At 45.3% G+C, this 12418-nt stretch overlaps 2 protein-coding genes across 2 annotated transcripts; both read right to left on the bottom strand.

The window, feature by feature from the left end:
- Window positions 1-3500: 3500 nt before the first annotated feature.
- LOC132567237 (gastrula zinc finger protein XlCGF57.1-like) lies at window positions 3501-4790 on the bottom strand (the record flags this gene model as incomplete). Its single annotated transcript, XM_060232926.1, has 1 exon — window positions 3501-4790. A coding segment is annotated over one exon (1290 nt), but the record flags the coding sequence as incomplete, so codon positions are not given.
- A 771-nt stretch (window positions 4791-5561) lies between these two features.
- Window positions 5562-11412, bottom strand: LOC132567236 (neurotrophin receptor-interacting factor homolog). The gene is made up of 6 exons (XM_060232925.1): window positions 11102-11412; window positions 9423-9537; window positions 7778-7848; window positions 7040-7166; window positions 5977-6093; window positions 5562-5575 (listed from the first exon to the last, which is right to left on the bottom strand). The coding sequence occupies exons 1-6, from the start codon at window positions 11408-11410 to the stop codon at window positions 5562-5564; spliced, it is 753 nt and encodes a 250-aa protein (XP_060088908.1). The 5' UTR covers window positions 11411-11412.
- Window positions 11413-12418: the final 1006 nt, after the last annotated feature.

Below are 12418 nucleotides of genomic sequence, written 5' to 3'. Positions count from 1 at the left end.
GAAAGTTAACTTCTCTATTTGATATATCAATACCTGGTATTATACAGCACCGTCTAAAAGTTTCGAAGTCCAAGGTAGAGACTTGAGCATTTTCAATGCAGCTCTTCATTCCGATGAGGCATAGTCAGGGCATCTGTCCTGTGAAATGGCAGAGTCAGCATGGCTTCCCTCTGGTCTATGGCTCCATTATCATCTCTTGCCATCTGGTGTCAGGTCATATTCCAAATCCCATGATGGAACACACTCCCTGAAACCCTCTAACAGATTATGACAGCGTTTTCCCCTTCCCATTTGGTGGACCTCAGGAAGAGCTAATTCTCACATTCCTGAATCCGGCCTTGAAGGATACGGATGGTGTAGGCGGGGAGGCCCCGTAACAGACACGTGTGAGTGGGAGCAGGCCCACTAGGATTCACATTCAGTTCCCTGAAAGCCTTCGGAACCCTCAGTGATTATTTGGGGCTCCTTGTTTTTCAGTATCGGGGATAAACCTGAATTTCTCAGCTCAGTCCTTTTGTAGATCTGGTCGGTTATACGTACGCCCATGCTTCTGTCTTCCTGGGTTCTAGGAGAGTCATCAAAACTCATTCACTACGAGGGATGGATCTGACATAAACATCACTTTGTCGCTGCAGGCTGTGCATATTGTAAAATATAACATGAGGTATCAGAGATATAAAGTTTATAAAGTTGATTACAGATGCTGAATGGCCATAGCAGGTCAATCACAATAGTGAGCTTGACTAGATTAGGTGTGATATGTAGAGGGGTAATGTGTGTTGGAGATACCAGTATTGCTACTGAGATAGGAAACCAAGGTCTCAGTTTGGTCCAGGAGGACACAAAGAATAAATAGACATACCTCTGAAATTAGAGACCACAACATTCAAAAACTAGTGGGGGAACATTTAACTTCCCACACATTCAGTTGCTGACGTAAGATTAGCAGTTCTCTTACAAAGGAATTTAAACGGCATATTGTCAAGGTGTCCCTTGCCATGAGCACTTCCATGTTGGTTCAGATTCTTGTAACACAGAGACATTTGATGACACGTATCATAAAAGCAGCAAGAATTTTGGTTGCACAACATTGGAAGCAGCAGGAAATACCGTAAAAACAAGATTTAATAGACAAGATCCTAGAGAGTGCGGAAGTGGACACACCTTCATCTTTTCTGAAGGGCAAAGATGTAAAAGATATAAAACATATCTGGAAACCTTTTTACGACTGGTTGAACGTTTCGCTCTAAATTTTTATATTATAAAAGTTGCATGTTGTTTTTTATCCCCACATTTGTAAAAGTTCACGTGTGAATTAGCAGATTACTTAAAGCAAACTTTTAGCCTATATATTTGATTATGTAAATAATGGAATAATATTTTGCATATTAATGGTGCAGAAAATAAGATGATTTCCCTCCCTTTCTCCCCTTTTTCTTTTCTTTTCTGTATCCCCTATTCCTTTTTATTAACAAACAATCAAATATATTGAAACGGATTCTTGTAACATTAGGCATTGTAGTTGCAGAAGCAGTCACCTAAATCGTCACGTATTGTGTCTGTGAAACTTACATGTATCCTTTTTTCATCCTGAGGTATGTGGTATGCTTGGGTCTTCAAAGTTGCTACTCTCAGAGACTATAGCTTGGCTGCAGCTGGTTCTAACTGGAACGTGAAAGGGGGGGCAGAAGGGGTGCTGCTTCATTAGTAGGAAAAGGGCACTTTTGACTCAATAAATAACAGTCTGAACCAACCAATATATCTGTCTGTACCTGGTTTACCAGTTCTATCCAGACCTAGTCTTGCCTGTAACAGCTTTGTTATATCAATAAAGCTTTCTATGATTAAATCAACATAGAGCACATCATTAATGAAGACTGTGCAGCACTTGACACGCCTTAAAAAGAGAGACTGCTGAATTGCAACAGATAATGAAACGCCATGCATCCTCCAGGACTGAATTGAGACTTAGGTTTCCTGTCTCATTACCAACGCCTGCTATTGTCATTTGGCATCTGAAATCCCTCCATTTCCCCAAGATATAAGGACCAATGGACACATCTTCTAACTCTATTTGAAGTGAGCAGTGACACAAGAAAGCTCATGCTTTGCGACAAATCTTCTTAGGTGCTACTGGACTCTTGCTCCTTTCTTCTAATAAAGATTACAACCTATACTCTTAGGCTTCTTTTTTCTTACACCTGCTGAGATGGCCTTGGGTCAGCCATAGCTTTCATAGAGGCTGTCCTTGAAAGGGCAGCTGCTGTAAAAGCACTCTCAGCCCCACCTACCTCACAGGATGTTTGTTGTGGGGGGGGGGGAGGTAGAGGAGATTGTGACCGCTCTGAGACTCTGAGATTCAGAGTATAGGGCAGGATATAAATCTAAAATCTTCTTCTTCTTCTTTGTCTGTTTAAACTGGAGAGGGAATCAAAAGTACATTCTCAACTTACAGATACAGACCTAACCAGCACACGCAATATTGCTACAGCACAACTGTGGGAGAGGTGGAAGAGAAGATTTGGATGCAGTAATTCAGAGAAAGAGAGGTGAGTTATCAAAGACTCCTAAATAAAGGAAACACTGTAAGGCTGATCATTCAGTAAGTATGTTTGTATATTAAGTAAAAAATAATATTGTTAATTGGGTTGCAGTCCAAGCTCTGCTCACGACCTGAGTTCGATCCCAGTGGAAGCTGGGTTTAGGTAATAATGATAATAATAATACTTTTTATTTATATCCCGCCCTCCCCGCAAAGCAGGCTCAGGGCGGCTCACAACATGTAAATACAATGTACAGTAAAACCAAGTAAAACCATATACAATAATTACAATTTCAATTATAAAATCATCCTTAAAATCATTAAAACTTGCATAAGATTAACATTATGGTGCTATAGTTAAGTTCTTCCATAAAATTCAGTGACTAAAACGTAAAACATATCCAAGAGGACTTTTTTGGCTCGGTATTAAGTGAAGGCTATTTTAAAGAGGTGGGTCTTGCAGGCCCTGCGGAATTGGTCTAAACATCGCAGGGCCCGTACCTCCTCCGGGAGTTGGTTCCACAGTAGGGGAGCTGCTATGGAGAAGGCCCGATCCCGGGTGGTCTTCAATCTGGCCTCCCTTGGCCCAGGGATATTCAGCTGGTTCTTTCTAGCTGACCTCAGCGCTCTCTGGAGTTCATACAGGGAGGTAGCTGGCTCAAGGTTGACTCAGCCTTCCATCCTTCCGAGGTCGGTAAAATGAGTACCCGGCTTGCTGGAGGGAAAGTGTATATGACTGGGAAAGGCAATGGAAAACCACCCTGTAAAATCTGCTATGAAACCATCATGATGCAACGTCACCTCAGAGTCGGAAATGACTGGTGCTTGCACAGGGGACTACCTTTATGTTCTTTCTAAAGTTAATATCTCTGGTACCTGGCATTACACTGTAGGGCAAACATGGCCCAACAAAGTGACATTTCTGTCAGATCACTGTAAAAAAATCAGTTCAACACCCTTAGGCTAAAAAGTGACATGGTTTTTCCCCCTTTTGGGCTCTTAGATGATGTTGAAGATAACCACACTGAATGAATCTCTTTCTACTCCAAAACTTTATCCCTGTGTGGATTCTTCGATGTTTTTGAAGATTGCTCCAGTTACTAAATCTCTTCCCACACTCTGAGCATTCAAAAGGCTTCTCCCCTGTGTGGGTTCTTAGATGACGTTGAAAATTGCTATTATGACTGAATCTTTTTCCACACTCTGAGCATTCAAAACGCTTCTCCCCAGTGTGGGTTCTTAAATGACTTTGATGATTGTTACTGCAGCGGAATCTCTTCCCACACTCTGAGCATTCAAAAGGCTTCTCCCCTGTGTGGGTTCTTAGATGACGTTGAAGATTGCTATTATGACTGAATCTTTTTCCACACTCTGAGCATTCAAAAGGCTTCTCCCCAGTGTGCGTTCTTAAATGACTTTGATGATGGTTGCGGCGGCGGAATCTCTTCCCACACTCTGAGCATTCAAAAGGCTTCTCCCCCGTGTGGGTTCTTAGATGATCTTGAAGGCTGCCATTCTGACTGAACCTCTTCCCACAGTCTGAGCATTCAAAAGGCTTCTCCCCTGTGTGGGTTCTTAGATGACGTTGAAGATCGCTATTATAACTGAATCTTTTCCCACACTCTGAGCATTCAAAAGGCTTCTCCCCAGTGTGGGTTCTTAAATGACTTTGATGATTGTTGCTGCAGCTGAATCTCTTCCCACACTCTGAGCATTCAAAAGGCTTCTCCCCAGTGTGGGTTCTTAAATGACTTTGATGATTGTTACTGCAGCTGAATCTCTTCCCACACTCTGAGCATTCAAAAGGCTTCTCCCCTGTGTGGGTTCTTAGATGATGTTGAAGGCTGCCACTCTGACTGAACCTCTTCCCACAGTCTGCGCATTCAAAAGGCTTCGCCCCCGTGTGGGTTCTTAGATGATGTTGAAGGCTGCCACTCTGACTGAACCTCTTCCCACAGTCTGCGCATTCAAAAGGCTTCTCCCCCGTGTGGGTTCTTAGATGATGTTGAAGGCTGCCACTCTGACTGAACCTCTTCCCACAGTCTGAGCATTCAAAAGGCTTCTCCCCTGTGTGGGTTCTTAGATGACGTTGAAGAGCGCTATTACGACTGAATCTTTTACCACACTCTGAGCATTCAAAAGGCTTCTCCCCACTGTGGGTTCTTAAATGACTTTGATGATTGTTGCTGCGGCGGAATCTCTTCCCACACTCTGAGCATTCAAAAGGCTTCTCCCCCGTGTGGGTTCTTAGATGATCTTGAAGGCTGCCATTCTGACTGAACCTCTTCCCACACTGTGAGCATTCAAAAGGCTTTTCCCCTGTGTGGGTTCTTAGATGACGTTGAAGATCGCTATTCTTACTGAATCTCTTCCCACATTCTGAGCATTCAAAAGGCTTCTCCCCCGTGTGGGTTCTTAAATGACTTTGAAGATGGCCACTGTGACTGAACCTCTTCCCACAGTCTGAGCAGTTGAAAGGCTTCTCCCCCGTGTGTGTTCTCTGATGCTGTTGAAGAATGCAGCTTTGACTGAATTTCTTCCCATACATTGCGTGTTCAAAATGTTTCTCCGCTCTGTGGATCCTTTGGTGCACAAGGAGTTGCGATTTGTATCTGAAGTACTTTCCACCCCGAAAGCATTTACATGCCTTCACTATACTGTGCTTTGAAAAATGTATATTATATTGGGTTTGATCTGAGAAGTTCATTCCACACTCCATGCACTTGTATGTTTTCTCCAAACTGTGAATTACTTCTTGCAAATCCCCCCCTTGGCAAGGAATGGATTTATTCCTCTTCTTCACCCAGTGCCTGATTTTCTGCCTCTGAGACTTGCTTTGTATCCTGATGTTTCTTCTCACATCTTCATTCTTGACATCCTCTGGTGAAACATGATGCAGTTCCTCATCCTCCTCATTCCTCTGATCACCTCCTGCTGGAATAAAGAGAGAGATCTCCTGTTAGAATCCACACAAAGAGGTCTGATGTGCTCCGGAAGTTTCACCCATGCTCCACATATTTCAGTGTCGTCCTCCTGTTTTACAGTGAAGCGTACAACTGAGTATACACTATGAAAGTACATTAAGCTTCCTGCATCAGAGATGCTTGGTTGGGACTATTAGCCATTTTTAGAGGCCCCCATCTGTGTGACTTCTTTGATTAGAAGGAAGGGCTGTTTTATGAGGGAAGCTATTTCTGTACTTCAAGTTATTACACAATTGCTTCTTATGGTAATTCACATCTGCCCAATGACATTCATTCTCTGACTGAAGGTCTTAGCAAATGCCTCACTGTCATTTCCCTTTTCCTTGCAGTGGATTCTCTGGTTCACATAGAAGCCTCTGTTCCTTCTTTTGCTGACTGACCTTTCTTAATGGACTGGGGTTTCAGGGAGGACCCCTCTTTGGCAAGGAATGGGCTTATCCCTCCTCTTACCTGCGTGGCTTTCCTCCTGCCTCTGTGGTCCATCTCCAGAGTTTTCTTCAGCATCTTCATTCTTGACTATTCCCAAAGAGAACCCCTGGAATTCCCCAGCAGTCTCCTCTACATCTGCTGAAATCAGGAAAGAGTTTCAATCAGCACCCATGCAAGAAAACAAGCCACCAGTCAGGCACTCCTGGGTCTCCATTTCTTTTAGAAGACCTTCTTTCCTACCAAACTGAGCTGCTGTTCACACCTTATCCCTGCCAGGCCCTCCCGTAGAGCTGTTTTGATATTCTGCCCATCCCTCCTCCCACATATGTATTTTAAGGGGGAAGATGGCAAAGAATGACTCTCCCGCTGCTCCCATTAGACTTGCCGTGCAGCTCTTTTGACTCTCTGCTCTTGACAATGAAATACAAAAAGTTCTCATGATATCTAATCGTGCAACTGCACTGAGAGTTTCCTTCTAGTTGTGAAGAGAACCAAGAGGAGCTGGTTTCCAGCCTCCCCCAAATAAACCTGTGGTGGAAAAATTGAGGTTGGCTCTTTATGAAACACTCACTGACTAAAAGCTCCAGGATGTTTTGCAGGACACAGCTGCCTGGGGAGTGTAAGTTAGGACATTAAAGGTTGAATAAGGCCATTTAGATGGGAGGGAAAATAGAAAGGAGCATTATTGGCATCAGAGTTGTTTATTAAAATCTTCTCTCTGGATACAGCAGTAAGTCCACAGGGCGGTGCAGCAGCTGGGGACTAGGGCACCAGAAACTCTGGGGCCACCCCTGGGTTCACTTGGTGAGACCCTGGTAAGACGCATTTGGGACATGGGAAGGCTGAGTGGGGTCAGTGGGGCAGTGCCTCTCAGCCCCGCACCGGCCTCATGCCATGAGACCCTCTCTGGCTTTGATGATGGCCACAACACTGGCCTCAGCTGCCCCTGGAACACGGGGGTGGATTGCATCGCTCTACTTGGCCCTGCTGAACATCACTTTTATGGCCACCCCAACTTCTTCAGGTTCATGCATCAAGCCAATGGCAGCAGTTTGCGCCTTTTGTTCCCATGAAGGATCCTTACCCAGAAAAGCCACGCTCCCACAGCTCTCCAGCATGACTTCTCTGTAGAGGGTTTTTTGGTCCAGATCCAGCAGGCTCCACTCCGCCCCAGAGAAATTCATGGCCACCTCCTCAAAGGAAAATGGACACTGAAAGAAGAAGCAGATTCTCTCATCACGGATCATTGTTATTGTTATTATTACTATTCTTTCTTTGTTTATATTCTGCCCATTCCCCCATTGGGGGCTCAGAGCGAAGTACAGCAAATAGAAACAAAATCACAATAAAATCACAATAAAACCAATTACAACATTCATTAAAGTGCAGCAAGATAATTCAGCAAGATGACATGATAGCAAGGTAGTAGAGCACAAAATAGCACTACAATACAGCATCACAGTACAGTAGCGCAGTGCAGCAGTAGAGGGGAGGCCAACCGATCGATAAATAGATGCCCGCTGCCTCGTCCAAAGACCTGGCGGAACAGCTCCCTACAAAAGGCCAGCAAGCCAGGTAGGGCCCGGATGTCCATAGGGAGCTGATTCCACCAGGTCGGGGCCAGGAGCGAAAAAGCCCTGGCCCAGGTAGAGCAGGGAATTGACACTCTCGACGGGGAGTTTGTGAGGGTGCAGGATGCAGAGCTCAGCGTGCGTAAAGACTGGGCTCTTCAGAGCCTCTCTTCCTCAGGCAGCAGGAACAAAAGCTTCCCTGAGAAAGAACTTAGGGCCCTGACTATCCCCCGTTCTCCCCCTCCCCCTACCTGGACCAGAGGCTGAGGAGGCGTTTCCACTTCTCTGCAGAGAAAAGGGCTCGATAACGTCTTTTCGCTGCCTGCAAGGGAGACAAAACGGGAAGGTGAATTTCAGCCTATAATTCCTATTTTGCTGGTTTGTCTGAATCTTCCTTACGCATCCCGAATCCCAGGGTTGTGAAACCTTGTCTTCTTTACACTCTAGATAATTTTGTAATCAAATTCAGTAAATTGTGGGAGAGGTGAAAGACAAGTCTCAGGCAGCTATGAACCTCAGGTGGTTATGACCGCTGCTAGTACATGACATCCTCTCGCCTCCTGGGCCTTCTTCCTGAAGTCCAGACTGGCAGGAAGAAAGCAGGTGACCAGAAACTATGTGACATGACACATCCAGTCCTAAACCCATGTGGTTTCAGCACATCAGCTAAAACTCCTGGGCGCTGCCAGTGTTTTCTAGAGCATCTGCTGACAGTCTGACTTAACATTCAGGTATTTTGCTGGATGAGGCATGAAAATGAAAAACAATATGGATTGCCGGTATTACAATATGTACAATGAACACAAATCCAAATCCGACACTAGGCAATATATAAAGGAACTAAAAGTCTCACGTAGATATTTTCTTAGCCCAAGTTCTCCAAACGAAGACCCAGGTGCTTTAATTTCTCTGTTTCAGTTTCTTAATAGAAATCTTTCACAGTGGTTAGGCTTTCTATCAGTGATGTTCCCATTCACATCACTGCTTGTGTTCATTCTATTTCTTTTTTCTTTTCTTTTTACTCCTGGACGTCAAGGAAATTCTTTATATCTATTCTGTTATTGATTAATCAATTATTGATTAATCTTCTGTTCCTTATTCTGAGCTACTTAGTGGAATCACGCTATAGAGTCGGATTTGGATCTGTGTCAATAGTACACGTAGAAATGGCATCATGTCCAGCCCATGCTCCACCCGCAAACCTCACAGGTGGACCAGGCCATGGCCCGGCATCCCTAATCCAGGGTCCTCTGAGTGTTGCCACCCAGATGCCCCTGAAAAGCCTTTAAACTGGACACACAGCCCCAATTACTGGCCTCTGGCAATGGGTTTTTCTACATTTGCTGCCCCAGAACAAGGGGGGGGGGTGTCTGTGTGTCTAAAGCTCCATCAAGTCACAGATGACTTATACTGACTCCAGTTATTCCAGGCAAGAGACATTCAGAGGTGGTGTGCCATTGCCTGCCTCTGCACAGCAACCCTGAATTTCCTTGGTGGTCGCCCAATCCTAACACTAACCAGGGCTGACCATTCTTAGCTTCTGAGATCTGATGGCCTTGGGGAGTCTGGGCCATGCTGGTCAGGGGAACATAGAAGTTCCATTTATTCACCTTGGCTTTTAGCTGAACCCAGATTTGTTTTCCTTTTCTGTTTTTGAGCCACCTTGAGTCTTTCTAGCGGAAGGAAGGTGAGATATGCATATTTCTATTGATGAAAAGAAGCATCAAATTCTTTTCCATCAATCTGTATGCTCCCGCTTAAAGTGGAGAAGCCATCACCACATCCTATCCATTCTACACAGTCTTCAGAAGTATTTCCCTTTCCTCCTCTCCTAAACCCTCCGCCCAGCAACTCCATCACATGCCCTGATCCCATCTGGGCAGGAGGCCTCCTTACCACTTGATGGGGCATCTTGGGCACGCTCCTGGGTCTGCGCCCTCTGGCCTTCCTCTGACAGAGCTCCTTCCGCCTCAGAGAAGCTTCTTTCCACCTTCACGGATCCCCCCCACTTCTGGAACAACAGCAAGGGAAAAACAGAGGGGTTTCAGGTTGGCAGACTGGGGTGTATTTTATCTCCCTGTCTCTTCAATCTTCATGCAGAACACATCATAAGGAAAGCTGCATTAGATGTAGATGAAGGTGGAGTGAAAAAAGGCGGAAGGAACATCAACAGTTTGAAATATGGAGATGGCACCACTGTCAGGACCTGCATGTTCTTCACCAATCATCTCAGAAAGGCGTTTATTGAATAAGCAAAGACGTTACAGAAGAAGAAGATGATGATGATGATATTGGATTTATATCCCGCCCTCCACTCCGAAGAGTCTCAGAGCGGCTCACAATCTCCTTTACCTTCCTCCCCCACAACAGACACCCTGTGAGATGGGTGGGGCTGGAGAGGGCTCTCACAGCAGCTGCTCTTTCAAGGACAACCTTTGCCAGAGCTATGGCTGACCCAAGGCCATGCTAGCAGGTGCAAATGGAGGAGTGGGGAATCAAACCCGGTTCTCCCAGATAAGAGTCCGCACATTTAATCACTACACCAAACACTTAACCACTACACTTAACCACTACACCAAACTGGCCCAAGGCCATGCAAGCAGGTCTTGTTGAAACTGAAGCCCACGGCCCCTGCCCATACAGCTATACGTTGGGTCCATCCGTTACATGGTTTCAAAGCTAAAGCACCAAAATCTACCAAAAGCAACCAAAGCCCCTCTAATCAAGCAGAAACGAAACCTCGAGAGTCTCTGTGAGCCAGATAACGCAGCTGACCTTGGAGGCCCTCTGTGACTAGTTCTCAGGGAGGAAATGGATACAGATATACTGCAGATAAAACAGGTCAGTAGTGAGAGTAAAGCAATAGCAGTCAAGCAGGACTCAAAGGTTATTGCAGGTGACATACAAGCATATCTGTTTCCCCCACCGATTCATGGCTAGAGGCACTCTTGACAACCACATTATTGGCAGAAAGTAGTGAAGACTTGGAATATTTACTAAGGAAGGGTAAAGCAGAAAATGCTGAAGTAAGCTTACAGCGGAACAAAAGGCAAAAGTAATGACTAGTGGAGGATTACAGAAATTTAAGGTTGATGAAGAAGTGTAAGGATGTGTCACTGGAGCAAGTTAATTTGTGCCACAGTATTCCCCATTACTTTGTGTGGGTGTGAGAGTTGGACAAGGAAGAAAGCTGACAGGAAGAAAGTTGATTCTTTGTGGTGTTGGAGGAGAGAGTTTCTACAGACAAATAAATGGGTTCTAGATCAAGACTCAGCTCCCTTAGAAGCTAAAATGACTCAAATGAGGTATTTGGTGACATTATGAAAAGACAGGAGTCACCGAGAGAAGCAAAAATTCTAAGGAAAGCTCAAGGCAGCAGGAAAAGAGGAAGGCCAAACACAGGATGGACTGACTCAGTCAAGGAAGCCACAAAGGCCCTCAGTCTGCAAGACCTGAGCAAGGCTGTTAAAGAGAGGACGTTCCTAGGGTTGCCACATTGGAAGTGGCTTGACCCACACAGTAATAGCTGGCAGGAGAAGCTCATTGCTTGAGTGGAGTGACTGAAAGCCCCTCACCTGCCTTGCCTGCCTCTTCTCCTCTGCCTCACTCAGGAGGAAACCTTCGGCCAGGGCCACTGCCTGGGAACTGGTCTCTGGCCCGCATCCTCTCACCCAGCCCTGCACTTCCTGCGGCAGGATGGCCAGGAACTGCTCCAGGATCACCAGGTCCACCATCTCCTTCTTGGTGCGCCTCTCTGGCTCCAGCCAGTCCTTACAAAGTCCGTGGAGCCGGCTGCAAACCTCTCGGGGCCCATCGGCCTCCTGGTAACAGAACTGCCGGAAGCATCGGCTGTGTTCATCTGCGGTCACAGGGTCCTGAACCATGATCTCTCTCCCCCAAAATTCAGCACCACTCCCTGCTTGGAGGGGATGGAGACCTTTCCTTGGTATCTTCCCAATTCCAAGCCCTTCGGGGTCCTTCTCTTCCATCTCCTTCCCCTTTCTCTTGGGTTGCCTCTGACTCCGGAAAGACACTCTCATTCACTTGGCTGTGAAAAGGCAGAGGGAAAGATCTCAGAAAGGCAGGAAGAAAAGAAAACAGAGTTACATCACTGTCCCTGGTGAAGAATCACCTAAGGATTACCCCAGTGCATCAGAAGGAGAGTCCTTGTATTTTGTTGTTGAGAATCAATGTCACTGCGGTATATTACATATCAAGCTTTTAAAGATATACCTCTTTGGTCCTTCAGGCCACAAAACCACCAATACTTACTTATTAAAAGATCTGTTGTCGATCTTATGAGCTTAGGTATCTATTTCTGGGGATCAGTCTGTCTAGTGGGTACATCTGAGGTAAACTGGAGCTCAGGACAAAGTGACCAGTAAGGGCTTAACCATTAGAGTTTACTTCTCCTTAACCACTACACCAAGCTGGCGGTCCTGAGAGGGTCATGAAGACTCCCACACTCTTGGCTTTCATCAAAATAAGCAAGACTTAATTATTCAAGAGGCTTTTCAACTCTAGCAATAGGGAAGCACTGTACAAAATGCTTCAGAAAGTCACTTGGATGAATTATTGGAGTCTATATTACTGGGTCTCGTTTGCTGTAGGTTGTATCTTGCTGTGTAATTTTGCATCATTTATTGGGTCATGTTTAGAGTACTGCTTTCCTTCAACACTGTTTTTCAGATTCCTGGTTGGTTCTGGAACCCACATTCTATTTCATCGTTTACTGAATGTACTATCCTATTGATTGCATTAAGTCCCATTAAATGGTGCACTATAATTAATGTAGATTTAGGTGAGTCTCGCAGCACCTTTAAGAGCAAAACAGTTTTATTCAATCTGTCTTCCTGGAAGGCACCACAGTAAGCCGCATGGAGTGGAACTCC

Source organism: Heteronotia binoei, chromosome 2, assembly GCF_032191835.1.
Source record: "Heteronotia binoei isolate CCM8104 ecotype False Entrance Well chromosome 2, APGP_CSIRO_Hbin_v1, whole genome shotgun sequence".
NCBI classification, from domain to species: Eukaryota; Metazoa; Chordata; class Lepidosauria; order Squamata; family Gekkonidae; genus Heteronotia; species Heteronotia binoei.
Note: the sequence above shows the minus strand (reverse complement) of the source record. Positions and strands in the feature narration are given on the sequence as shown.